Source organism: Emydura macquarii, unplaced genomic scaffold (assembly GCF_026122565.2).
Source record: "Emydura macquarii macquarii isolate MOO-44397 ecotype Brisbane River unplaced genomic scaffold, CSIRO-AGI_Emac_v2 contig_1300, whole genome shotgun sequence".
Taxonomy (NCBI): domain Eukaryota; kingdom Metazoa; phylum Chordata; order Testudines; family Chelidae; genus Emydura; species Emydura macquarii.
In genome coordinates, this window is record NW_027131437.1 from 1,359,645 (window position 1) to 1,384,664 (window position 25,020).

General features: G+C 61.5%; 1 protein-coding gene across 4 annotated transcripts in view; it reads left to right on the forward strand.

The window, feature by feature from the left end:
• MAPRE3 (microtubule associated protein RP/EB family member 3) overlaps positions 1–23,152 on the forward strand; it is a 60,131-nt gene extending 36,979 nt beyond the window's left edge. For 2 of the 4 annotated variants that reach the window (XM_067550489.1, XM_067550490.1), the window contains exons 2-7: positions 15,504–15,631; positions 16,041–16,186; positions 16,797–16,998; positions 18,839–18,993; positions 21,414–21,566; positions 22,021–23,152. In XM_067550489.1, coding sequence (XP_067406590.1) covers positions 15,511–15,631; positions 16,041–16,186; positions 16,797–16,998; positions 18,839–18,993; positions 21,414–21,566; positions 22,021–22,089 — 846 coding nt within the window. In that variant the 5' untranslated portion in view covers positions 15,504–15,510 and the 3' untranslated portion in view covers positions 22,090–23,152. The remainder of the gene's footprint in view (positions 1–15,503; positions 15,632–16,040; positions 16,187–16,796; positions 16,999–18,838; positions 18,994–21,413; positions 21,567–22,020) is intronic. The other 2 variants (XM_067550492.1, XM_067550491.1) reach the window with 2 other exon arrangements.
• The last annotated feature ends 1,868 nt before the right edge of the window (positions 23,153–25,020 follow it).

Below are 25,020 nucleotides of genomic sequence, written 5' to 3' on the forward strand. Positions count from 1 at the left end.
GCTTGTGTGAAAACATAAGGAGTGGGCAGTGGTGGCTGGCACCATGGGCAGATGGGAGGCGGGAGGCGGGACCTAGACAGCAAATGAGTGATGGGGGGTCGGCTGGGACAGACCAGGAAGAGCCTTGAAAGCGAAGTGTATGTTTGAGAGGCTAGGGAAGAGAGAGCCAGAGCAGGGATCCAAAGTGAGGAGTGAATCAGAGCGACCGCACTGGGTCGGGCCAAAGGTCCGTCTAGCCCAGGGTCCTGTCTCCGACAGCAGCCAGGGCCAGGGGCTGCAGAGGGAATGACCAGAACAGGGCAATTTTGAGTGAGATCATCCATCTCCTGTCATCCAGTCCCAGCTTCTGGCAGGCAGAGGTTTAGGGACACCCAGAGCAGGGGTGTGTCCCTGCCCTGCTTGGCTAACAGCCATTGATGGACCTGTCCTCCGGGAACTTACCTTGTTCTTTTTTTAACCCAACTATACTTCTGGCCTTCACAACATCCCCTGGCAATGAGTTCCACAGGTGGACTGTGCCTTGTGTGGTGTAGTAGCTCCTTTTGTTAGTTTTAATCCTGCTGCCTAGTGATTTCATTGGGTGACCTCTGGTTCTGGTGTTACGTGAAGAGTAAATAACACTGCCTTATTCACTTCCTGCACACCAGACATGATTTTATAGACCTCTAGTTGCTGTCTCTTTTCCAAGCTGAAAAGTCCCAGTCTTTTTAACCTCTCCTCATATAGAAGCTGATCCAGACCCCTCATCATTTTGTTGCCCTTCTCTGCATTTTTTCCAGTTCTCATGTATCTTTTTTGAGATGGGGTGACCAGAACTGCACACAGTGTTCAAGGCGTGGGCGTCCCAGGGATTTATAGACTTTCTATAAATCATGATATTTTCTATCTTCTTATCTATCCCTTTCCTCATAGCATCATAGAAGTGTAGGACTGGAAGGGATCTTGATATATCATCTAGTCCAGTGGTTCTCAACCGGGATACGTGTACCCCTGGGGTATGCAGTGGTCTTCCAGAAGTCAACTCATCTAGATATTTGCCTAGTTTTACAACAGGCTACATAAAAAGCACCAGCGAAGTCGGAGCAAACTAACATTTCACACAGACACTGACTTGTTTGTACTGCTCTATTCACTGTACACGGCAATGTGAGTGCAGTATTTATATTCCAGTTGATTGATTTTATAATCACATGGTAAAAACGAGAAAGGCAGCCCATGTTCAGTAACAGTGGCTGGGACACTTCTGTATTTTTGTGGCTGATTCTGTAAGCGAGCAGTTTTTAAGTGAGCTGAAACTCGGGGGTGTGCAAGACAAATCAGAGTCCTGAAAGGTGCAGTTGTCTGGAACGGTGGAGAGCCGCTGGTCTAGTCCAGTTCCGTGCACTGAGGCAGGACCAAGCATTATCTAGACCATCCCTGGCAGGCGTTTGTCTAACCTGCTCTTAAAATCCTCCAGTGATGGAGATTCCACAGCCTCCCTAGGCCATGTAGTCCAGTGCTTAGCTACTCTGAGAGCTCGGACGTTTTTCCTGATGTCAAACCTAACCTGCTCTTGCTGCAATTTAAGCCCATCGCTTCTTGTCCTGTCCTCAGTGTTTGAGAATAATTCATCACCCTCCTCTTTGTAACGACCTTTCACATACTTGAAATCTGTTATCCTGTCCCCCTTGAGACCTCTCTTCTCCAGACTTTTACCAATCTTCCCTCCTCGCCCGTCTGTTCCAGACCTTTCATCATTTTAGTTGCTCTCCTCTGGACTCTCTCCAGTTTGTCCACATCTTTCCTGAAATGTGGCGCCCAGAACTGGACACAAGACTCCAGCCGAGGCCTAATCAGAGTGGAGCAGATCAGAAGAATGACTTCGTGTCTCACTTACAACTCTCCCGCTGACACAGCCCAGAATTATGGGGGGGTTTTGCAGCAATGTTACATCAGTGACTCGTATTTAGTCTGTGATCCAGTCTAACCCTCAGTTCCTTTTCTGTTGTACTCCTTGCTGCATGCTGTGTTGTTGCAGCCACGTCAATCCCAAGATGTGACCTGGTGTAACTCAACAGCTCGTCTCTGTGGCCAGCAGGCGCTGGTCCAATAAACGATATTACTGTACCCACCTTGTCTCTCTAATACTCCTTCCTAGGTAGCCATTGCCCATTTTGTATTTGTGCAGTTCCCAAGTGGAGCACTTTGCATCTGTCCGTACTGAATTTCATCCTGTTTAATCCGACCTTTTCTCCAGTTTGTCCAGACCATGTTGAATTCTAACCCTTCCTTCAAAGCGCTTACACACCCACCCTGCTCGGTATCGGCCGCAAACTTGGTGTGGGCTCTCTGTGCCGTTAGCCAAATGGTCTATGAAGATATTGATTAGCACATAACAATGGCCAAAGGTCCATCTCGCCCCGTATCCTGGTGTCATGGATCCACAGGCCCGGTGCTCTCGCCAGGCTCTGGAACAGTCCCTGGGAGGCCCCTTCAGTGTGTCAACCCCCTTAGGGTCACACTCTCTCACTGGGGGCAGCCCCTCAGCGTCACTGCGTCCTGCAACCCAACCTCAGCGCCCTCAGCACCCCTACTTCATGCCGTGAGCTCCCTGAGCTGGGAGGCTGACACCCCCAGAGGGAGCCATGCGCCCCCAATGTCCTGGCTCTGGAGTGACTCTCAGCCCGCGGTGTGAGCGCAGGAGGGTTCAATAGACGTCAGGAGCCCAGCGTATAAAGTCCTTGGTTAACATGGAGAACAGAAAATTACTGCAAAGTCCATCCGGGTCAGTCCAGAGCTCTCCAACCCCTCCTTAGTCCCAACACCCACAAGCCTCTTCTCTCCTCCCTGCAGTCCCACACTTAACAACCCCCAGCCCCTGCCCCGTCCTTCGCTCTCCAGCGGCTCACTGCCAGCTGGCTGCCTGAGGAGGGGCCATCCATGGTCACTGGTTGGCAGGTGCCAAATGTCCGGGCATGTGGAGTGGCCTTCGTCTGCTAGGACTCTCCATGGGCATGGAGCCTCTGGCAGCCAGGCATCCACCATGCCTGGATCTCTGCAACGAATAAACACCTTTCCCCCACCCACACCTAGTTACCCATGAGCCACATAGGGGAAACTGAGGCCCACACGCTATTCAGACAAAATATTATGAATAATTCTCACTCTGTCACACCTGTCTCCGACAGCAGCCAGTGCCAGGCGCTTCAGAGGGAGTGAACAGAACAGGGCAATCATCGAGTGAGCCATCCCCTGTCGTCCAGTCCCAGCACCTGGCAGGCAGAGGCTTAGGGACACCCAGAGCAGGGGGCTGCATCTCTGACCTTCTTGGCTAATAGCCATTGATGGACCAATCCTCCAGGAAATTGTCTAGTTCTTCTTTGAACCCGCTTATACTTCTGGCCTTCGCATATCACCTGGCAATGAGTTCCACAGGTTGACTGTGTGATGAGTGAAGAAATACTTCCTTTGCTTTGTTTTAAACCTGTCGCCTGTTAATTTCATTGAGCGATCCCTGCTTCCTGTCTCATGTGAATGAAGGAATCACACGCTGAATCCTTATTCACTGTCTCCACACCAGTCACGATTTTATAGCCCTCTCTCATACCCCCCTTAACTGTTTCTTTTACAAACTGAACAGTCCCAGTCTTTTTACCCTCTCCTCACAGGGAAGCGGTTCCATCCCCCAGTCGTGTTTGTTGCCCTTCTCAGTACCTTTTCCAATTCCAATGTCTCTTTTCTGAGATGGGGTGAGCAGATCTGCATGCAGCATTCAAGGGGTGCAGGTGCCATGGCTTTAGAGAGTGACTTTATCTTATTTATTGTCTTATTATCCATCCCTCTCCTAATGGTTTCTAGCATTCCAACATTAGCTTTGTGGCTGCGCTGCACAGGGAGCGGATGTGGTCAGAGAACTGTCCCCAGTGGCTCCCAGACCCCTTTCCTGAGTGGTAACAGCTCATTTAGACTCCATCCTTTTGTATGTACAGGAAGGGTTATTTTTCCCAGTGTGTGTTACTTTGCATTCGTCAACACTGAATTTCATCTGCCGTTTTGTTGCCAGTCACCCAGTGTTGTGAGGTCCCGCAGTAACTCTTCCCACTCTGCTCTGGATTTAATTCTCTTCAATAATTGTGTATCATCTGCAGACTTTGCCACCTCACTGTTTGCCCCTTTTCCAGATCAGTTATGAGTATGTTGAACAGCACTGGTCCCGGTACAGACCCCTGGGGGACCTCCACTGCTTACCTCTCTCCATTCTGAAAACTGACCATTTATTCCTGCCCTTTGTTTCCTGTCTTTTAACCAGTTACTGATCCAGGAGAGGACCTTCCTTCTGATCTCATGACCACTTACTTTTCTGAAGACACTTTGGTGTGTGACCTTGTCGAAGGCTTTCTGAAAATCCAAGTACACTATATCCACTGCATCACCCTTGTCCACGTGCTTGTTGACTCCCTCAGAGAATTCTAGTAGATTGGTGAGACATGATTTCCCTCACCAACGAGCCATGTTGACTCTTCCCCCAACAAACCGTGTTCATCTCTGTGTCTGATCATTCTGTTGTTACTAGAGTTTCAACCCATTTGTCTGGTACTGAAGTTAGGCTAACTGGCCTGTAATTGCCAGGATCACCTCTGGAGCCTTTTTTAAAAACCAGCATCACATTAGCTACTCTCCAGTCATCTGGTACAGAAGCTGATTTAAGCGATAGGTTACATATGATAGGTTACAGGATATGAGCCAGCAGTGTGCCCTGGTTACCAAGAAGGCTAATAGCATATTGGGCTGCATTAGTAGGAGCATTGCCAGCAGATCACGGGAAGTGATTGTTCCCCTCTATTCGGCATTGGTGAGGCTGCATTTGGAGTAGTGTGTCCAGTTTTGGGCCCCCCACTACAAAAAGGATGTGGAGAAGTTGGAGAGAGTCCAGCGGAGGGCAACAAAAATGATGAGGGGGCTGGAGCACAAGACTTATGAGGCGAGGCTGAAGGAACTAGGCTTGTTCAGTCTACAGAAGAGAAGAATGAGGGGGATTTGATAGCAGCCTTTAACTACCTGAAAGGGGGTTCCAGGGAGGATGGAGCTAGGCTGTTCTCAGTGGTAGCAGATGACAGAACAAGGAGCAACGGTCTCAAATTGCAGGGGGGGAGGTCTAGGTTGGACATTAGGAAAAGGTTTTTCCCTAGGAGGGTGGTGAAGCACTGGAATGGGTTACCTAGGGAGGTGGTGGAATCTCCATCTTTAGAGGTTTTTATTCTGCGGCTTGACAAAGCCCTGGCTGGGATGATTTAGCTGAGGTTAGTCCTGCTCTGAGCAGGGGGTTGGACTAGATACCTCCTGAGGTCCCTTCCAACTCTATGATTCTATACCACAGTTAGTAGTTCTGCGATTTCACATTTGATTTCCTTCAAAACTCTTGTGTCGACGGGAACGGCTCAGTGCAGTGCGAACAGCGCGCAGAAGAGAAGCTGAGCAGTCGACGTCAGTTACGCAAACTACTCTGCGTAGTTTGTGTAACCCCGTCGACTGCCGCCAAATCGCGCGGTCAGTGTGAACCAGCCCTCAGCAATGGCCCTGTCTCCCTGGAGTGCTCCAGTAGCACCTCAGTTGTCCAGTGGCCCCATTGGTTGTTTGGCAGCTTCCAGCTTCTGATGGCCTTAGAACAACGTTTGCTGTTAGTTTGCGTGTCTTTGGCGAGTTGCTCTTCAAATTCTTTTTTGCCTGCCTTGATTATACTTGACTGGCCAGCATTTATATTCTTCTCTGCTTCCCTCAGTAGGATTTGACTTCCACTTTTTAAAGGATGTCGTTTTGTCTCTAACCGCCTCTTTTACTCTGTTGTGTAGCCACAGTGGCGTTTGGTTTGGTTTGTTTTGTTTTCATTGGGGTATACATTTAGTTTGAGCGTCTATTATGGTATTTGTAAGTAGTTCATACGCAGTTTGCAGGCATTTCACTCTTGTGATTGCTTCTTTTAATTTCCGTTTAACCAATGGCCTGAGTTTTGTGTAGCTCCCTTTTTGAAGTTAAATGCTACGATGGTGAGTTTCTTTGGTCTCCTCCCCACAACATGTGAATTTAATTACGTTATTGTTGAAGTTAACAAGTGGTTCAGCTGTATTCACCTCTTGGACCAGATCCTGTGCGCCACTTAGGACAAAATCAAGAATTGCTTCTCCCCTAGTGGGTTCCAGGACTGGCTGTGCCAAGAAGGCGTCATTAGCAGGGTCTAAATGTTTTCTCTCTGCATCCTGTCCTGAGGTGACATGGCCCCAGTCAATATGGGGATAGTTGAACCCCTCATTGTTGTTGGGTTTTCTGCTTTTGTAGCCTGCCCAATCTCCCTGGACATGTCGGACGGTCGGCAGGATATGCACACGGCTATTCTCTTACTACTCAAGCGTGCAGTGTCTGTCCAAAGTCTATGGCACAGTTGGATTCATTTAAAATGTTGACTCTATTTGACTCTGCTTTCTTTCACACATAGTGACACTCTCCCCCCCAACCCCCCGCCCCAGCGCAACCTACTGTGTCATCCCCGTATATTTCCTACCCTGTTAGTACTGGGTCCCTCTGATTATCATTGTTCCACCAAGTTTCTGATTTGCCTCTTCTGCCAGCATCCTCCCTGAACACCCGGCACGCAGGTCGCCTGTCCTAGTAGTTTGGCTTCGTGCATTTGTGTACAAACCTGTATAAAAGGCCATTATTTAGCTGTCTGCTTCCACATGGGGCATTGAAGGGGGTTCTCTCTCGTGTGACTTTCTCTTCAGCTCCTACCTGTACTTTATCATCTTCTGCCCTCGGCTCTGCACTGGGGCTGGAGGATCCCCGTTAATACGCCCTCCCCTGCGGGATGGCTGCCTCCAGCAAGGCAAGGCAGGGAGCTGCGAAGCCGTGGCAGGGACGGGCGTTGCTGCAGCCGGAATCTGTGCTATTTTCAGCTGCCCGGTGGCCGGCTGGGCTGAGCTGCTCCCTGGAGTGCGGCAAAGGCGCTGGCTTGTTTTCCACAGCGGGCTGGCCCCGGGCTCTGTTACAAAGGCCCCCCCTTCCCTGTGTTGCTGTGTTTCAGGTTACAGGGGCGGGGGCCTTTCCCTGGCCCCTGTGGTGCCCTTGCAAACCCCACTGGGGTGCCCTCCCTGCTCTGAGCCCCCTTCGGGATGCAGTGCATGAGCCAGGGCCCGGCCTGCTTTGGGGCTGGTTTCCAGCAGGGCCCCCACACTGGGGGAGAAAGGGTGCACTTTACCAGGGCCCACAGGCCTGGGGGTCCCGGCCCAGGCTGCAACCCCTATGGGTGTGTGTGTGGGAAGTTTGTATGGGGCCCGAAAAAATTATGCTTGGGCCCTGCCTGCCAGTAGCCCCAGGGCTTAGAGCTCGCCAGCCACAAAGTCACCGGCGTGGCCCCGCAGCCTGCCCTCTCCTACGGGGCTTTCGCTGGCAGCTGGCAGGGATAGCAGGAGAGGCGGGGACTGGGCTGTGACAGCTGGTCTCACCGGGCCAGGATGGTGATGGGAGATGAATGGGGACGGGCCAAACTGGGAGAGGCCCTGGGGCGGGGACAAGAAGCTGGATCTTAGTGTGCTGGAGGGGGAGCCCTGGGGCCATTCCTGGGGGCAGCAGGGGGGCAGAGCAGCCTGCTGAGCAGTGGGGTGTGGCACAGAGCCGAGGGGGGCATGAAGTACTTGGCTGCAGCTGATGTAGTTAGTGGGCTCCCGCCGGGATCAAGGCCGTCGTGCTGGGAGTTGCGCGTGGTGAGTCTCTGCGGGTCTGAATCCTTCCTCGGGGGCAGGCCTGGGGAGCAGTCGAGCCCTGGGCATGGACAGGAAGCTGCCACTGCTCCCCCCCCCCCCCAGGGCCTGCGACACCGGGGCTTCCCGGGGGCCGGGGGTGGGTTGTTCTGGCCCTCTGTCACCTCACTGGTGTGCACTCGAATTAACACTGCCCCGGCTGTGCAATCTCCGGTCCCCTGGCATGCGGGAAAGCAGCTCAAACCTGCCGGCCTGCCAGCCGCCCGGGAGGAGGACACACTCTGAGGGGTGGCTGCATCCACTGAGCTGTAATCACCGGTGTTATGGGGACCCCCCAACGGGCCCCCGCCAGATGGTGTCACACAGGGCTGGGGCTCCGGAGGCGCGAGCTCCGCCGGCTGCGCTCTGTGGCAGCCACGCTCGGCAATTCCCGTCAGGGTGGGGATGGAACGGGTGCGGCGCTGGGGAGGAAAGGGTTCAGACGAGGCCAAGCCTCGACGTGGGCCTGGAGGGATCCTGCAACACGGACGCGAGCCCTGCCCAGAGCCCATCCCAGTTGGCCAGCCCCCCCAGGGGAGGAAGGGGCGAGTCCTGTCCCGCTCCGAGCCGGGCGCGGTCGTCAGTGTGCTGCTTGGACGGGCCGGCCGGCGCGAAGGCAGAGAAGAGCAGGATGGGAAACGGGGCTTTTGCTGCTGGTGTGGGTACAGAGCGGCTGGACGCTTTGGGCTGGCGGGTGGGGCAAGTCAATTGCTGCTTTGGAACCTGGCTCACCCCTTGCTCAGGTCGCTCCGGCACTGGTCGGTCTCCGGCCCAGCACCAGCCGGACAGGCCATCTCCTCGCGGTGGGGGCAGCAAGAGGACGCCCAGTGGTCCAGGTGATGGGGGCGGCAGCCAGGACGGTGGTTGCTGCTGCTGCTGCTTTTCCAAGGAGAAAATTGGGGGTGGGGGGACCGTGGTGTTAACAGCCTGTCTGCCAACAGCTAGGCCTGCCCCCCGCAGCCCATCATCTCACTGACACGTCTCTGCCCTGGGAGCTCACTGGCTTCCCTCTCCCACCCGCGCGGCCCTGTTGGCCCGTCTGGCGCTAACACAGCTCGGTGGCGCTCGCGGGTCTGAACCAGACGGGAAAGCAGCCTCCCGGACAGCTCGGGCGGGGGCTCAGCTGCAGGACCCTGGACACTCCACCCTGGCAGCCTGACGCTGGCTACCCTGGGGCTGGGAGGCGGCAGGGAGCTCTCCAGGGTGCTCAGAGAGGCGGGCTGGAGACATGAGAGCGGCTCCCTGGCCTGGGACAGGCTCCTGGGAGAAGGAGCCGGAGCCACGGCTCTTGGGACCCAGCTCATCCTGCCCCCAGGGAGGATCAGGCGGGGGCTGGCTCGGCTCTGTCTGACAGCTGGGACCCCGCGGCTTCCCCTGGCCTTTGCCCACTTGGCTGTGCTCTGCAGTGGGGCAGCTGATGTGTGGATTGTCCTGCTCTGACCAGGCTTCCCCCTTCGCCGCTGGGCCCCATGGCTGCTGGGTGTGTGGGGGCCCTGCACCCGCCCCCCCAGAGATCCCACTGCCCTGGGCCTTTCTCACAGGCTCCAGGCTCGTTCCAGGGCCAGCGGAACTCTTGTCAGCTGCAGCAGACCCGAAAGGCCAGCCTGTGCCGGGAGCCTGTCGGCTGGAGCCGGGAGAGGGATGGACCCGGCCTGTGCCCAGACCCCTGGTTGCCAGTTTGGGCCGTGCTCCAGCCAGCTGGGGTGGGCCCGGTGGGACCCTTCCCTGGCACTGTGGTGCCCGTGGTTTGGCTGGCTCAGGCTGGCTGAGAGGGGAGGGTCCCAGCTCACCCTGCGGGCAGGAGGGCGCTGTCAGAGCGGGGCCAGCTCCTTGCAGCTGGGGGCTTGGCCGAGCCCCACCTCGAAGCCCTTTGCGCCTGTGTGCTTAACCCCTCGGCCACTGCTGCGGAGCGTGTGCCCAGCCCGTGGGGGTGTGGCAGGGACAGGGCTAACGTGGGGCTTGCCAGCTGCCGCGTGTGACCTGTCCGTGCCCAGGGTAGTCAACTGACAATGCCAAGGTCAGGGCAGGCTGCAAAAGCAGAGCAGATTCTCCCCGCGCTGGTGGGTGACACTGAAGCCAGACTTCCCAACCAGCCACAAACTGCTTCTGATCACCCCACACTGGTTATCAAGAAGCCAGTCCACAAATGCCCACAGCCCCCTTCACTGCATTTCAGCTCCAGGCTCCCAAATCAGCACCAGGTCCAGTAAAGAGACCAGTTCTTTAAACTCTCTGCTCTTTACTAGAAAGGTTCCCTCTGACCCCAGGGGTCAGCCCCAGCACCAGAGCAATATGAGTTTGTATCTTACCTAAAATCCCACGCTGCCAGCCAATCTTTCAGTAACTAAACTAAAGGTTTATTGTAAAAAGAAAGAAAGAAACCATGAAAGAAATGTTAAAGGATTAGAGCAAATCAGATACATACACATGATTAAAAGTCCATAGACATCAGGTTTATGGGAGAATTGTGGAGTTGCAGCTTGTACAGTTCCTCTGGTTCACATCCAGTACCTGGATGGTCTAAGTCCTTCGGTTCAGTTGCACAATGAATAGATCCAGAGGCAGGTGTGTGTCTGCAGCTGGACAGGAGCAAAGACAAAATGGATCCTGTGGTTTGATCTTATAAACCCTCTGTCCCGGGCCATGCAGCCTGTGGGCAGTCACAAGAACCAAACTGGGGTCCAGAGTAACATGGGCCCATCCTGGTAACTCTTCAGGTGTGGTTGGGCTCCTCCCACCTGTGAGTGTCTCAATAGCCATTAAACAGGCTATTGTCCTGCCGCCTCTGTCCGGGGTGTGTCCCAGCCAGCCCAAACTGACATACAGAAATAGCAATACAGCCATAGCTTTCATTTCACCTATAACACATGAACACAGTGTCAGTATCTTATCAGCACAATACATCCCTGCTAACAGCACCTGACATGACGTACCTCACATGCATTATCACGATCCTGCCACACTGATGTCCCACCATTACTAAATGCCCCCCCCCACTCAAGCCAGCCCGCGTGACACCGCGCCTGGGCCTTTCCATGTGCCCTGGGGCCCGTCTGACCAAGGGCTGACACGGGGAGCCCCCCGGAAGCAGCTTGTCAGTCACTAACATTCCCCCTGGAGACTCCCCTGCATGCGGGATAACTCCGAGGGCGGGGCCGCTGCTGCCACGGGCTCAGGCTGAGATCCCCCGTCTGGCACCGGGCAGGGTGCAGCCAGGGCGTGCGGCAGATGCCCACGTGCTCCGGGCCTGCCCTGGGGCTTGCCGCGCTGGCAGTCGCCAAGGGCTTTGCTTGGCCAGAGCGCGGTGCCCTGAGAACTCACCGGGGGGGGCTGATCTCCAGAGGGATCAGCTGGCCTGGGACGCGGGGTGCAGAGCAGGGAATGGGGGTCCCAAGGGGCTGGGACCCGCCGGGCAGCACATCCACACCCAGCCACAACTAGCCACCTCTGCCAGCCGGCGCTGGGCCAAGAGCGCTGTGGAGTTACCGAGGGGTGCGCGGCTGGGGCTGGCGAGAGCATGCGGCTGCCGGAGACAGGACCCGGGACACGCGTGTCCTCCCGCCCTGCCAGTGTGTCTGGTGCCACCCTCAGCCACGCGTGGGGGCGCGGGAGCGAGGACAGCCTGGACCATGCTGGGCCTCCTTGGCTGGCAGATTGCATGGGGCACTTGGCTTGTGCCCGGGGCACGGGTGGCTCTGAGGGAGGCCCGGGGCCGGTTGGAGGGCAAGTTCCCCTCCTGCCCCAAACCACAGGGGGGAGCTGAGCTCTACAGGGGAGGGGTGCTCCCGTCCATCCCCCCAGGAGCCGGGCTGTGTCTGGGCTGGTTCTAAATGTCCCAGCAGCGGGGCCCCAGCCCTCCATGGGGAGACGCCCCCCGGCTGGCCCCATAGCCCTGAGACCGTCTCCCCCCGGCCGCTCTGCCCTTTGTGTGTGCGGGGCCGGTGATGAGGTGTCCCCGGTCCTGCACTCTGATTGGCTGAGTGTGGGGGGGCTCTGTGACACAGCAGGGCACCACCCCAGGGTGCAGGGCCCTGTTGAGTTGCTGGGGCCGCAGCGGGCCGGAGCCTCGTCCAGGTGACTGTGCGGGGGGGGCACCGGGGATGCTGGAGACGCCCCAGCCCCAGGGCCGGGCACAGGGTCTGTGTGCAAACACCCCGGGCAGAGCACTGGCTGCTGGCGCAGGCTGCTCACTCCCCCCCCCACCCCTTAGAGCTCCCCCCCCCCCAGAGCTGCTCACTTCCCTCCCCCCCACCCCTCAGAGCTGCTCGCTCCCCTCCGGCTGCCCAGATCCCCGTGGAGCCAGGCCTGGTGCGTTTGTCTCTCTGGCTGCTACCTGCACAGTTAGTGCGGGTGAGAGGGCGGCCCCGTGGCTGTCGCCGGGTCCCTGGCCCCCCTCCCCTGCGCCATGCTTCTGGGACCAGACCAGAGCGCCGGTCTGCAGGCCCCGGCTGCTTGGCCCTGCCACCCCAGGGGGCTGGGGAGTGGGGGCGGCGCAGGGGCTGCCGGGGGAGGTGTCTCCGGTGGAGGTTTGTCCCAGGCACTCGGCTGCACGAGGGGAGGCCGGCACTGGTTGTGCATGGCAGGGTGTGCCCGGGCCTGTCCCACATGGACATGCTGCTAAGGGGCCGGGAGCCACTAGATCCGCGGCTCCCCCACTGCGATTTGTAGGGCACTAGATCGAGCCGTGCTAGTGCCCCTCCGCCTGCCCGGCCTGAGACCTCATTCCCTGCTGCAGTGTAGACACGGCCCCGGTACGCGCCTGGAGCTGCCTGGCGCCTGATTCTGTCTTGCAAGGGCTCCCCCGGCGGCGAGAGTGAAACGTGCAGCACAGAGCATGGAAGCACGAGTGGGGCACATCCAGGGCTGCTCTGCCCCACAGCGCGGGGGGTGGCTCTGCGTGGGCCCCAGGAGGGGAGGGGGCGGCTTGTCTTGCTGCATGGCTGACAACAGCGTCACCCCTTTGCTGTGCCGAGGTAGGCAGGCTCCGGCTGCTCCGGGGATGGGCGCCTGTGGGGGAAGCGCAGGTGCTCCAGGGCGCAGAGCCAGGGCTCGCTAGGGTTTGGTTCTCAAACTGGGGTTTGTTGACGGACCCCTTTGCAAACGCAGCGCTAAGCACGGACCCCCAGCTCACAGCTGGCTGGCCAAGCTCCGTGTGCGGCGTAGGCATGCTTTAAGGAGGGGAGGCCGAGTGCTTACAGATGTCGGGGGGCAGCTTCTTACTGCAAGGCCAGGCTGTCCTTGGGGGTGGCCGGCAAGCGAACTCGTCCGTCGTTCTCCGCAGCCAGGCTGTATAGCTGCCGTGGCAGAGCGCCACGTGGCACGGAGCTGTGGGGCTGTGACCGGCACTAGCTCCCTCCTGGCACCAAACGGGGCACTCCGAAGTCTGCAGCGGACAGGCCAGGTGTCTGACCCCGTGTGCGCTGCCGGGGTCGTTTGAGCCGCTCCTGTTCCGCTTTGCCAGCAGGATGGCGCAGCAGACGCTGGACGGATCCCGGGCGTTTTTCAAGTACACACGGAAGCGTTCTGCCAACGCGGCACCGCCGGCGACGCTGCTGTCTTGGCCAGCCGGTTGTCGCGCTCTTGGCACCCAGGCTCCCGTCAGTAGCGGAAGCGGGTCTGGGAGCCACTGCTCAGGCTGGCTTGCCCAATCTCTACTTTCCTCTGCAATGCTGCCGCCGTGGCGCTCTCCTCAGCGTGGCTGTGATGTCTCCGCGCGTGGACAGGCTCCACGCATTCAGCAAGTGTGTGACTCTGCGATCCAGCCTGCGGCGATCTTGGGGTGCTGCACGGAGAGAAAACCCAGCAGCTCTTTGCACAGCTCATAAACTTCCCAGCACGGCCGTGGGAGAGCCAGTGCACGTCCGTATGGACCAGGAAGGTGCCCGGCCTGCAGCCATTTCTGAACGCCGCTCTGTGAAAAGGCAGGAACGCCGAGGCCGGGCCGTGACCAAGTTCTCAGCAGTCACAGCTGCATTGAGCGCAGGGCGGAGTTCGGGTTCCGCTCTCTTGGAGACCAGGGCCTGGCGCTGCAACGCCCTTGTCACAATCCCCCATGTGCTTCTGGCTCCTCTTCTTGCTGCATGCAAACAGCAACACGCTTCTGCCGGTCAGCGATCCAGCTTTCAGGAGCTCATCCTGACCCGTTGTCCGCGCTGGTAACTCCGGACAGAAAGAAAAACCTTCCAAACTTTCCCCCAGCCAAACGTAAGGAACAAAAGCGAATCAGGGTGTGTTGCCAGCCTCCCTTGTCTCCTCAAGCTGAATTGCAAACGCTTCACGCCTGCGGAGCCTTTCAGGTGTTAGTTAGCATTTCCCATCGTCTGCAAGCTCTTCACTGCTCCGACTGCCTGGCTGCTTGGAAAGTGGCGTGGCCTGATGCTTCTTCACACCGCCTTCGCTTACCTGCAGCTTTCTCCAGCAGGCTGGGCTCTGCTCCCGTGGAGGGTTTGAATCCGCAGCGCTGGGAGGAGGAAGCTCTCAGAGCCTTTCGCAGAAGGGATGCTTCGTTTGTCGCTGCGGTTTTGTCAGTTGTGTTCTTTTTCCTTCGTTGAGAAAAGTCTCTGGATTTCTCCTTACGCTCTCGGTGCCGTGCTGGGAGGGGTCCTTTCAGCCTCGCAGGTTTCCGGGCTCATTTGACAGGCTGTGCGGACGCTCTGCGGTCGTCCGTCACTAAATCCCAGAAACCCAAATCCCTGTGACTGTCGTCACGTTTCCTGTCCTTGTTTGTGTCCTACTGTCTGACCCGGCACCGTCCATGGCTCAGCACAGCGGGTGCTGCTAGTCGGAGGCCGCTGGAACCCCGGACCGTTCTCAGTGCAATCTGCTCACATGCTGTAACTCACGCCCGCCAGAGGAATCTGTCGTCCAAGGACGGCGGCCCCCCCATCGCGTTGCAAAGCAGCGGGTGTTTTACGGTGCCGCTCCTGCCCCGTGCGTGTGAGGCCGTGGTTTGGCACCAGGGAATAGGTGGTGACACGGAGCGGGTCGGCGTGTCCGTTTTCCTCGGTGCGCAGGGCAGCACGGCGCAGCGCGGGGAGATTATGTCTCTTCTTTTTCTGTAATGTTTCGTGGACCCCCTGTGCCGTCTGCACCCCCGTGTGAGAACCCCTCAGAACCAGGGCTGGCCCAGCACCCAGTCGGATGGTAGGTGCTGCGGGGAGCGGGGCAGGAGCTCCGGGGGGGCACGGTGCTGCGGGGGGGGGCTCTGCCCCATGCACACAAGGGGGTGCTGCCATCCAGGGCTGAGTTCCCCTCCCCCCTCACTTGACCCTTTCCATAGCAGCGGGCGCTCGCTCCCAGGGGTGTCCTTGGGTGCCCCCCCTTGCTGCTCATCGCTGTGGTAAAGCCTGGCCACGTCCCGCTTTCGAGGGGTGCCCGCAGGGGAAGCGCACCCGGCTGGGGACTGCGTGTGCCCCATGGGCGTGCATGCATTGCTGCCCCCAGCCTGCATTGGCCCCCCCAGGCGATGTTCCTGGGGCCACGTCGCACCCGTGCGTTAGCCGGCCCTGAGCGCCGACGGGTGGCAGGCTACCCAGGCCTGGGGCAGGGCCCCGGCTGAGCGCTGATCCCAGCCGGGGAGCTCCTGGGATGGAGGAGATGCTGGCCCCTGCCGGGCCGGGCTGGAGCTGAGCTGGAGAAGCCCTATGCCCGTGGGGCTCCGTGCCAGGGCTGGGAGCGAGGGGGAGCCGGGTCGCGGCGCCGCTGTGACGCTCTCTCTCTCTCTCTTGCCGCCAGCTGGGGCATGGCCGTCAATGTGTATTCCACATCCGTGACCAGCGAGAACCTGAGTCGCCATGACATGCTGGCCTGGGTCAACGACTCCCTGCACCTCAACTACACCAAGATCGAGCAGCTGTGCTCAGGTAGGGCTGGGTCCGGGGCCCCTCGCCCGGCTCCCCTGGGCCCCACCGCCGCCCTCGGGGCCAGGACAAGAGGGACCCTGGCCAGCTGAGCCCCAGCCCCCCAGGAGTCCAAGACAGGCAGCAGGCCCCAAGTGGCAATGGCCCCAGAGCCGCCCTTGGGCAGGGAAGAGCCTCAGGGCTGGGGTGCAGGGGGTGTGGGGCGTGGGCAGGCGATGGGGAGCCCAGGACGGGGGGTGCAGGCAGGCGATGGGATGGGTGGAGCCCAGGGCCGGGGTGCAGAGCGTGTGGGGTGCGGGCAGGCGCTGGGGAGCCCAGGGCCGGGGTGCAGGGGCTGTGGGGGGTGGGCAGGGTTGGGGTCCCGCGCCATGGGGCAGGGAAGCGAGTCGTGCTGTGCCCGTGCCGCCCGCAGGCGCTGCCTATTGCCAGTTCATGGACATGCTGTTCCCGGGCTGCGTGCACCTGCGCAAGGTGAAGTTCCAGGCCAAGCTGGAGCACGAGTTCATCCACAACTTCAAGGTGCTCCAGGCCGCCTTCAAGAAGATGGGGGTGGACAAGGTGGGTCCCTGCTGGGCCCCAGGGCAGCCCCGGGCCTGGCGTGGGGGAGGTGGCTCTGGGCTGCCCTGGGACATGGCAAACCGTGGGGGACCTGGCCCCAGCCGGCTCTGCGGGCTGCACGGGGCTGGGGGACTGGGCCGCTCGCTCCTGCCCCACTGCCTGGCTGGCGGAGCAGTGCCACGTGCTTGGCCGGGGAGGCTGTGCCCCTCTCCTGACCCCCTGCCAGGCGCTGAGCTGGGCGCTCTGGGCGTCAGGCTCCTGCGATGTGGGGGACCCCTGCTGCTTTTCACGGGCTCAGAAATCGGGGTGGGGAGCCCAGGTGAGAGCTTGAGGCGAATGTGGGCACCCCTCCGCCACCCCTGTGCCCACCAGCTGCACCCCCAGCGCCATTCCCCGTGGCCCCATTCCCCCCGCGTGTCTGCCCCTGTCCCCGTGCCCGGCAGAGCTTTGGACTGACAGACGGGCCCAGGGAGCGACGTGAACCGGCGTTTCCCCCAGAGTCTCCTGTTCCCCGTGGGAGCCGCCCCGGTGCTGACCCTGCGGGTGCAGTGGAGGGGGGTGCAGGGCCGGCCGGCCCCCGTGCCCACACGCTGGCTGGTTCTCCTTGCAGATCATCGCGGTGGAGAGGCTGGTGAAAGGGAAATTCCAGGATAACTTTGAGTTTATTCAGTGGTTCAAGAAGTTCTTCGATGCCAACTACGACGGGAAGGAGTACAACCCGCTGCTGGCGCGGCAGGGCCAGGACGTGGCCCCGTCTCCTAACCCAGGTGATCAGAACGTCAACAAACCCAAGAAACCCATTGGCATGGCAGGTAATGTCGTCGACCCGCCGGCGGCAACGGGCGCCCCTCCCCTGCGCCCACAGGGCCCCGCCTCCGCCCGGGTCGCACCGCTTGCTAGCATGGCCTTCCGCGCGCGCCCCTGCCCTGCGCCAGCCCGGCCAGGCAGGCCCTGCAGCCCTGGGCAGAGGGGCGCCGGCGTGTGGTGTCCTGGCTCGGCAGCGCCCGGCCGTCGGCGCCAAGCAGGTGTGGAGGGGCCGGGGGCGGGGCCGGCATGTTCTGAGCTGGGCCGCCCGGGAGGACGTGGCCCAGCATGCAGCTGTACCCCGCCCAGGGGCAGCGGAGCCGTGGGCCATGCACCCAGTGTCCGGCCCTGGAACAGTTCTGCACTGGGGGGCTGGCGCAGCCCACATGCGGGGGGCACCCCCAGGGCAGGGCCCACTGCCCACACGCAATGGATCAGCCCAGCTCCCTCGCCCCCACACCGTGCAGAGCGCCCCCAGCTCCCTGCCTCTGAGCTCCCCCCACCACTGGGGCCGGCCTGCCCTGCCCACGGCCTCCGTTCAGCCCAGGGCAGGGCTGGCTCCAGCTGGCACCTGGCCATGGGGGGTGCTCCTTTCCTCGCTGGAGGGCAGGGCTGGGAGCTTGCACCCCTTCTTTCCCCAGCCCTGCCCGGCCTTGCCCTCCCCCCATTCTGGGCCTGGCTCTGCAGCCCCGTGGGACCCGGCCCCCCTGGGCTGGGGGCAGCTAAGCCCCGTGTCGCAGCCTCTGGCACCCCACGTTGGGAGCCCTGGCCTGGCCAGGCTGGGGGGCAGGGGCCTCGGCGGCGTGGGCCCAGCCTGGCGCAGGTGAGGTCAGCCCGGGGGGCTTGAGGGAGGTGCCAGGGGGCGGGTACAAAGCTGAGCCAGGGACCCACAGGTCGGGACGTTGGCTCCTTTCAGCTTCTCCTACTGCTCTGGGCCAGCGTCCCCTCAGCCTGTCCGGCACTGGGGGGCCAGCGAAGGGCCAGCGGGGGGGAGCAGGATGGGGGGGGCCGGTGAGGGGCACCGCCGGGGGGGGCTGCTGCTCCCCTGGCACTCGGGAAGCCCCTCCCGTGCATGGAGCTCAGCCAGGGGAGAGCTGGGCCGAGAGGCAGAACTGCAGCCCACTCTGGGGGGCAGAGCCCCCCTGCCCAGGTCCTGGGGGCAGGCAGCTTCGTGGGAACGTGCAGGGAGTGGGGGGCTGGCTCCGGGGAAGGGGGGGGACAAGCCTCCTGCCAATCTGGGGGGGGACTGCCTTGGGCAGGGCCCCTGGATCCCCAGAGCCCAGGCGGGGCAGGGCCCAGCTGAGAGGAACCCCCAGGCCTGGCTGTGTCTCTGGGCAATTGGGGGGTGAGGGGGGAGCATGGGGACAGGGAGGGAAGCTGCTGAACCTGGGGGGGGCAAGGGGCCAGGACAGAGAGGGGAGAGGGGCCCGCTGAGCTGGGGCAGGTGCTTGGCTGTGCTCCTGGCAGGGGGAGGCGCCAGTTCTGGGGTCGACATCCGCACCCTGCTGCCCACGGGGCCCTGAGGCTGCCCCGCAGGAGTCCTCGTACCCTGCCCTCCCCTGTCCCTCACCAGCGCTAATGAACGACACCTCCCACGGCCCCATGGCCGTGTTCTGCCCATTTGGGGAAACTGAGGCAGGGTGGAGCCGAGACTTCGGGCATGGAACCCAGGCGTCCTGACTCTCCCTGTGCTGGGCCCCCGACCTGCTGCCTATGGACACGTCTGCCCCGCATGACTGCGCCCCACGCCCCGCAGGGTGGGCCGGGCCCGTGCTGCGCCAGGGTGCTGGGGACGCGCTGGGGGTGGGGGCTGCGCCCGGGGCTGTGCTAACCTCTGGCTCTCTCCAGTCCCCCAGAGAACCTCCCCCACGGGCCCCAAGACCATGCCGGCACCCATCCGAGTGAGCAACATCGTCCCCAGCAACATCACGCGGAAAAACCCGCCCGCCGCCCGCAACGGGGGCAGCGAAGCCGACGCCCAGATCCTGGAGCTCAACCAGCAGGTGGGGAGGGGCAGGTGGGCGAGGCTGCCCCAGGGGCACGGGCGGCGTCTGCGCTGGGCCTGGCCCCGCTGCTTGGCCTCCACGCCACCCTGCAGTCGCTAGCACTAGGCCTGTCCCTCCAGCTCCATGGGGGCAGCGCACAGGTCCCGGGAGCTGTCCGGGGAGGCAGTAGTGCGGGGCTCCGGGGGCCACAAGGGTGACAAAGTGGGAATTTTCTTAATGTTTTATATGACCACGGTGCGTGCCTCAGTTTCCCCTGTGTGTGGCAGGGTTCACTAGGGGGTGGGAGGAGGGGGTGTGAACTTCGCAGAGACCCCTCGGGGCAGGTGTGAGTGTCGTCTGGCTGCCTGGGCCCAGCACCCAGCGGTCGATGGATTCTGCCGTGGCCCCGCTTCGCCGTCACCGGCCCTGCGACTCCGTCAGCCTCAGCTCCCTTCCCTCCCCTTCAGCCCCACGGCCGGGGGGCCGCTCATGGAGACCCCCTGCTGGATGGAGAGCTCGGTCGTGGGGTGCCTCTTGTAGCTGCTGGGCCAGGAACCCACAGCTGAGACCGACCCTCCTCCTCCTCCCCCCGGCGCGCAATCGGCTGCTTCCAGCACGCAGAGCTCCCTCTGCACCGGGCTCCCCTGGCCAGCCTCAGGAGACGCTTCCACGCCAGCTTCTGCCGCCCCTTCGCTTACTGCTCCCCGCACGGGCTGCAGGACCCGCCTGGTGCATCAGCCGCCAGCTCTCACTGACGTCCAGACGGACCCTCTGGTGGGACACCCCGCAGGGCACGCGCTAGGGCGAGCCTCCACACTGAGTGCTCCTGGGTCTGCCCCCGGCGCACTCAGCACCCGCTACCTGCTGTGACCCGGCCGTGCCCAGGGCAGCCACCCGAGAATGCCAAGGCTGTAAGAGCAGAGCAGATTCTGCCAGCACTGGTGGGTGGCACTGAAGCCAGACTTCCCAACCAGCCACAAACTGCGCTTCTGATTACCCCACACTGGTTATCAAGAAGCCAGGCCACAAATGCCCACAGCCCCCTTCACTGCATTTCTGCTCCTGGCTCCCAAATCAGCACCAGGTCCAGTGAAGAGATCAGTTACTAGAACTCTCTGCTCTTTGCTAGAAAGGTTCCCTCTGACCCCAGGGGTCAGCCACAGCACCAGAGCAATATAAGTCTGGATCTTACCTAAAATCCCACGCTGCCAGCCAATCCTTTAGTAACTAAACTAAAGGTTTATTGTAAAAAGAAAGAAATAAACCATCAGAGAAATGTTAAAGGATTAGAGCAAATCACAGATACATACACATGATTAAAAGTCCATAGACATCAGGTTTCTGGGAGAATTGTGGAGTTTCAGCTTGTACAGTTCCTCTGGTTCACATCCAGTACCTGGATGGGTCTAAGTCCTTCGGTTCAGTTGCACAATGAATAGATCCAGAGGCAGGTGTGTGTCTGCAGCTGGACAGGAGCAAAGACCAAATGGATCCTGTGGTTTGATCTTATAAACCCTCTGTCCCGGGCCATGTGGCCTGTGGGCAGTCACAAGAACCAAACTGGGGTCCAGAGTCACATGGGCTGATCCTGGTAACTCTTCAGATGTGGTTGGGCTCCTCCCATCTGTGCGTGTCTCAATGGCCATTAAACAGGCTATTGTCCTGCCGCCTCTGTCCGGGGTGTGTCCCAGCCAGCCCAAATTGACATACAGAAATAGCAATACAGCCATAGCTTTCATTTCACATATAACACACGAACACAGTGTCAGTATCTTATCAGCACAATACATCCCTGCTAACAGCACCTGACATGACGTACCTCACATGCATTATCACGTTCCTGCCACACTGATGTCCCACCATTACTAAATGCTCCCCCCACTCAAGCCAGCCTGTGTGACACCCCCAACGCGAGACAGGTGCAGAAAGGAGCAGTGGGAGCTCCTGAATACACCTCGGGCCCCCCTTACCCAGACAGCATGACACCTGCCTTCCAAAGCGCGTGGAAGGGGAGGGTCGGGCGCAGCGTCGCACGGTTCACGTTAGCTCAGAGCCGGAAGATTCAGTGAAGTCCATCTTGGGGGGCAGGATCCAGCACCCTGGGCTCTGCCTCGGTGCCAAACCAGCTGCCAGCCTCAGTCACACCCTCTGCCCTCCTCTGTCACCTGGCCTGCACCCCGTCCCTTCAGCTGCTTGCAGAGGAGGGCCCCAGCTGCCAGGATGCAGCATGTCGGTCGGCGTCGCCCCGGCCTACTGGGGGGTCTCTGCAACGATCACACGCCCTGGGTCCCACTTTGTCCCAGCAGTCGCACAAAGGGGGTGCTGGGGTTGGGGGGGGGCGCAGGCAGCAGATCCCACGGCGGACACTGGGGCTGGGGGGCAGAGGTGCCAGTCCCCGTGGCGCACTGTTAACCACTCCTCTTTCCCTGCTGGCCCAGCTGATGGACCTAAAGCTGACGGTGGACGGGCTGGAGAAGGAGCGCGATTTCTACTTCAGCAAACTGCGGGACATCGAGCTGATCTGCCAGGAGCACGAGAGCGAGAACAGCCCCGTCATCTCGGGCATCATTGGCATCTTGTATGCCACCGAGGTGAGAGCCTGGGCCCCGCCGGATGGTCCGGGGCAGCCTCTGACGGCCGAGCGGGCAGCTCACGCCGGGGCAGCTCTTTTGCCTAGTTCTGTCCCCTTCTACGGGCCCTTGCAATGGCCGTGGCCATCCGTGGGCTGTGCCGTGCCGACGGGGAGCTGGGTATGGGTCTCTCCCCTTCGCCAGGGACAAGCGCCTCCCGCCGGGCACAGCACCACTAACCCGGCCAGCCCACGCACCAGGCAGGGGCTACTGCTCTGGGCTGAGGTCCCAGGAGGCCAGTCGGAGCCGTGCGCCCCGTGCTGGGGGCAGGACAGGCCTGAGTTCCCAGGGGAGTTGAGCCTGGCCTCCCTGTCTCCGCCCAGACGAGCGCTGCCCTGGTGGGAGCAGCCCCGGGGGGGGGTTGTATGTCACGAGGCCCGGGGAGGCTCATGCCGTCTCTGCGCCCCCCCCACAGGAAGGCTTTGCCCCTCCGGAGGACGAGGAGGTGGAGGAGCAGCAGCCGGAGGACCAAGATGAATACTAGCTCTGAGCCTCTCCTGCGTCCCATGGCGCCGCCCGCCCGCCTGCCCGCGCCCGCGCGTCCTGCCACGGACATTGGAGGGGCTGCGCGCACAGCCGCGGCCTGCACTATCACACATTATAACAGTTTCAACCAACCAGCCACCACCCCAGTGCTTTCTGTCCAGCAGCAGATCCTGGGAGCCCCGGACTCTGGGACAAACACCTGGAACCAGAGAGAGGAGAGCCGAGTTGTAAATATGCCAGTGGCTGACGGGTGGGGAAGGGCCCTGGCCTCCCTGCCCCGGCCCCTCGGGCCCCTCTCACCTCAGCCCCCTTATTTATTTCAGCTGTCGCCGGCGGTGTGAGCGCCGCAGCCTTCCCCGGCGGGGCTCCCGCCACCCGCGTCCCAGGTACAGACCCAGACCCACTCCCTTGTCTAGTGCCCCGGGCTGGATCTCACGTGCACTCCGGCCCTTGTGCTCACGGGTCGCGTGGCCTGGGGCGCGAGGAGGCGCAGCGAGCGCCGGCAGCTGCTCTGGGCCTGGCCGCGGGCTCTTCGGGCCGACGGGACGGCACGCCTTTATTTATTATTTCCTCTTTGTTTCTTAAAAAACCGACACCGAGGCTGCACACGTGGCTTTCCCCGCGGGCCCCGCGCCGGGGCGGAGGCCGTGGTGTCTGCATGCCATGAGCAGCGCTCTCATGGGGCCGGGTGGGGTCCTGCAGCAGGGGACGCCCCCAGCACGACTGCACGGGGAGGGAGCGGGAGCCCCCCAGGCTCCACGTTGAAATCGGTGAATGTTCTTTTTCCCTCTGTTCATTCACCAAGAGCCCCTCCCGGGTTGCGGCCCCCGGGCACTTTGCACGCTGCGGGGGGGTGGGCGTTGCGGGACCCCTGCCTGGAGGGGCAGAGCCCTGGTCTCCGTGCCCGCCCCCGCCGGTTAGCTCCTGCGGTCGTGATGAGAATCCCACACCGCCACTGCTGCCTTGTCCCGTCTGCATTGCCTGTCTGCCCCGTCGTCTGGTGTGCAAACCTGCATCTGTGTTACGCTGGAGTTCAAATAAACTGGTGTGGTAAAATCCTAGCCGGGGTGTGTCTGGCTCAGCTCCCCGGGCTCCCCCCACGAGAGAAATGGCCAGACCAGCTCCAAGGGGGACGGGCGTCTGCGGAGCATCACAGCCAAAAACCAGATTCCTGGGCCCAGGCTGGCGATTCCCACCTGCGGCCTCCCTGCCTGGGCCCCGGAGCCGGGCCACCCCCCAGCTGCCCCGTTCTTCCCTCCCCAGGCGCCTCGCTGGCTTCCCGCTCAGGCCAGCGCCAGCCGGCAGGGCCAGCACAGGAAACCCCCAGGGCTCCCCAAACACCCTCGAACGGCCAGGCCCACACTGCACCCCATCGCTCGCCCCATGCCTGCGAGCACCGTGACCCCTGGGCTGGACCCAGCCGTGTTCACCCATCCACCGTGCCGCTGCCGCTCGGGTGCGTTAACTGCAATGACCTAACGCCCCCCACCGCCGCCCTGGGGTGTCTCCCTGCCGGAGCCGGAGCCAGGCCTCCAGCACCTGCCGTGCAGACAGCCTCAGCGCATCTCTGCGGCCGGGTCTCCATGAGCGGGACCGTCGGGGAGTCCCACCAGCGTGGAGGTGCAGCCTGTGTCTGCTGGGGGCCGGGTGGGCCCGGTGGCACCGGAGCCGTGTCTGCTGCCAGAGAGTCGTTCCCGGGCCACGGATGACGTGAGCTAAGGGCTGACAGACGCTCGCGCTGCACCTTCCTCTGGGCCAGGCGCTGCCGCGGCGCGGCACTGGGGGCGTGGGCAGGCAGCGGGCGTCAGAGGAGAATCCTGTGCCACTTGGCGGGCCCCAGGGCTGCCTCCGGCCTGGGCCTGTGGGCGTCAGTTCCTAGCCCCACCGGCCTGGCAGCCCCTCTGGCGAGCCACCCTCTGTGCCTGGCGGGTGAACACGAGGCTCACGCCAGCCCCTGGGCCCCACCGAAATCCAGCGCCCCAGGGCAGCCGTCTTGCCTCAGCCCACCCCGCCTGCGTCCCAGGCGGCTCCAGGGGCCGTTAGAGACCAGCCCTTCCAGTGAAAAGCACCGCGTGAGACGGGGCCAAACGATTGCATGTGCCCAGCCGTGGCAGCGCCTCTCCTAAGATCCAGCCGGCTGGCAGCTTGTCCGCACGGCCCGGAGGAGGCCGGCGTGTCCTGCTGCACCCCCGAATCTCCCAAAGCCCCCCCGGCCGCTTCCGGCTCGTTTCCCTCTGGCGTCTCCGCCAGCTCCGCTCCCTGGCACGGAGTCCGATCACGACACGGGTCATGTCACCTGCCAGGCCCCGGCCCCGGCGTTACGACGATGCCTGCTGTACGCTCCACAACCGCTCCCGTGCCGCCCGCACCGGCTGGGGCCCGGTCAGACAAAGCCCTTGCGCCGGTGCGCTAGTCTGTAAATAGCAGGCCCCCGAGAGCCCCGGGACCCCTCTGCCCTTGGCCACCAGCAGGTCCCTGGGTCGCAAACCCTTGTCTCCCCGCCCTGCGTCCCGCCAGCCAGGCACCGCATGGGGTGTGTGCAGCTCTGACTGCCCGGGGGTGTCACTGCCTACGCACTAGAACACCAGGCTCCCTTCACCTCTGAGTCCCCCGTGCCCTGCTCCAGCAGGGGTCAGCCGCTGGGGTCAGAGCTGGCGTGTGGCTGCCCTGCTGTGCCGGCGAGTCGCTCACGTTACTCAGACAGTTCCCTCCTCGCACAAAGCCGGGGGGCCGTGGCGGTGCCTGCTGCCTGGACATCCACGGCCGGCCGGCCACTGCTGGGGGAAGGAGTAACAGCCTGGCTGAGGCCCTGCTCCCACAGAAAATAGGGTGAGCAAATTCCTTTGCGCCAACGCTGCTGGTTTGGTACGGGCGGTTTCCTCCCGCGATGCGTGTTTGTCCCTGTACCTGCGCCCGTGCATGCCCCACA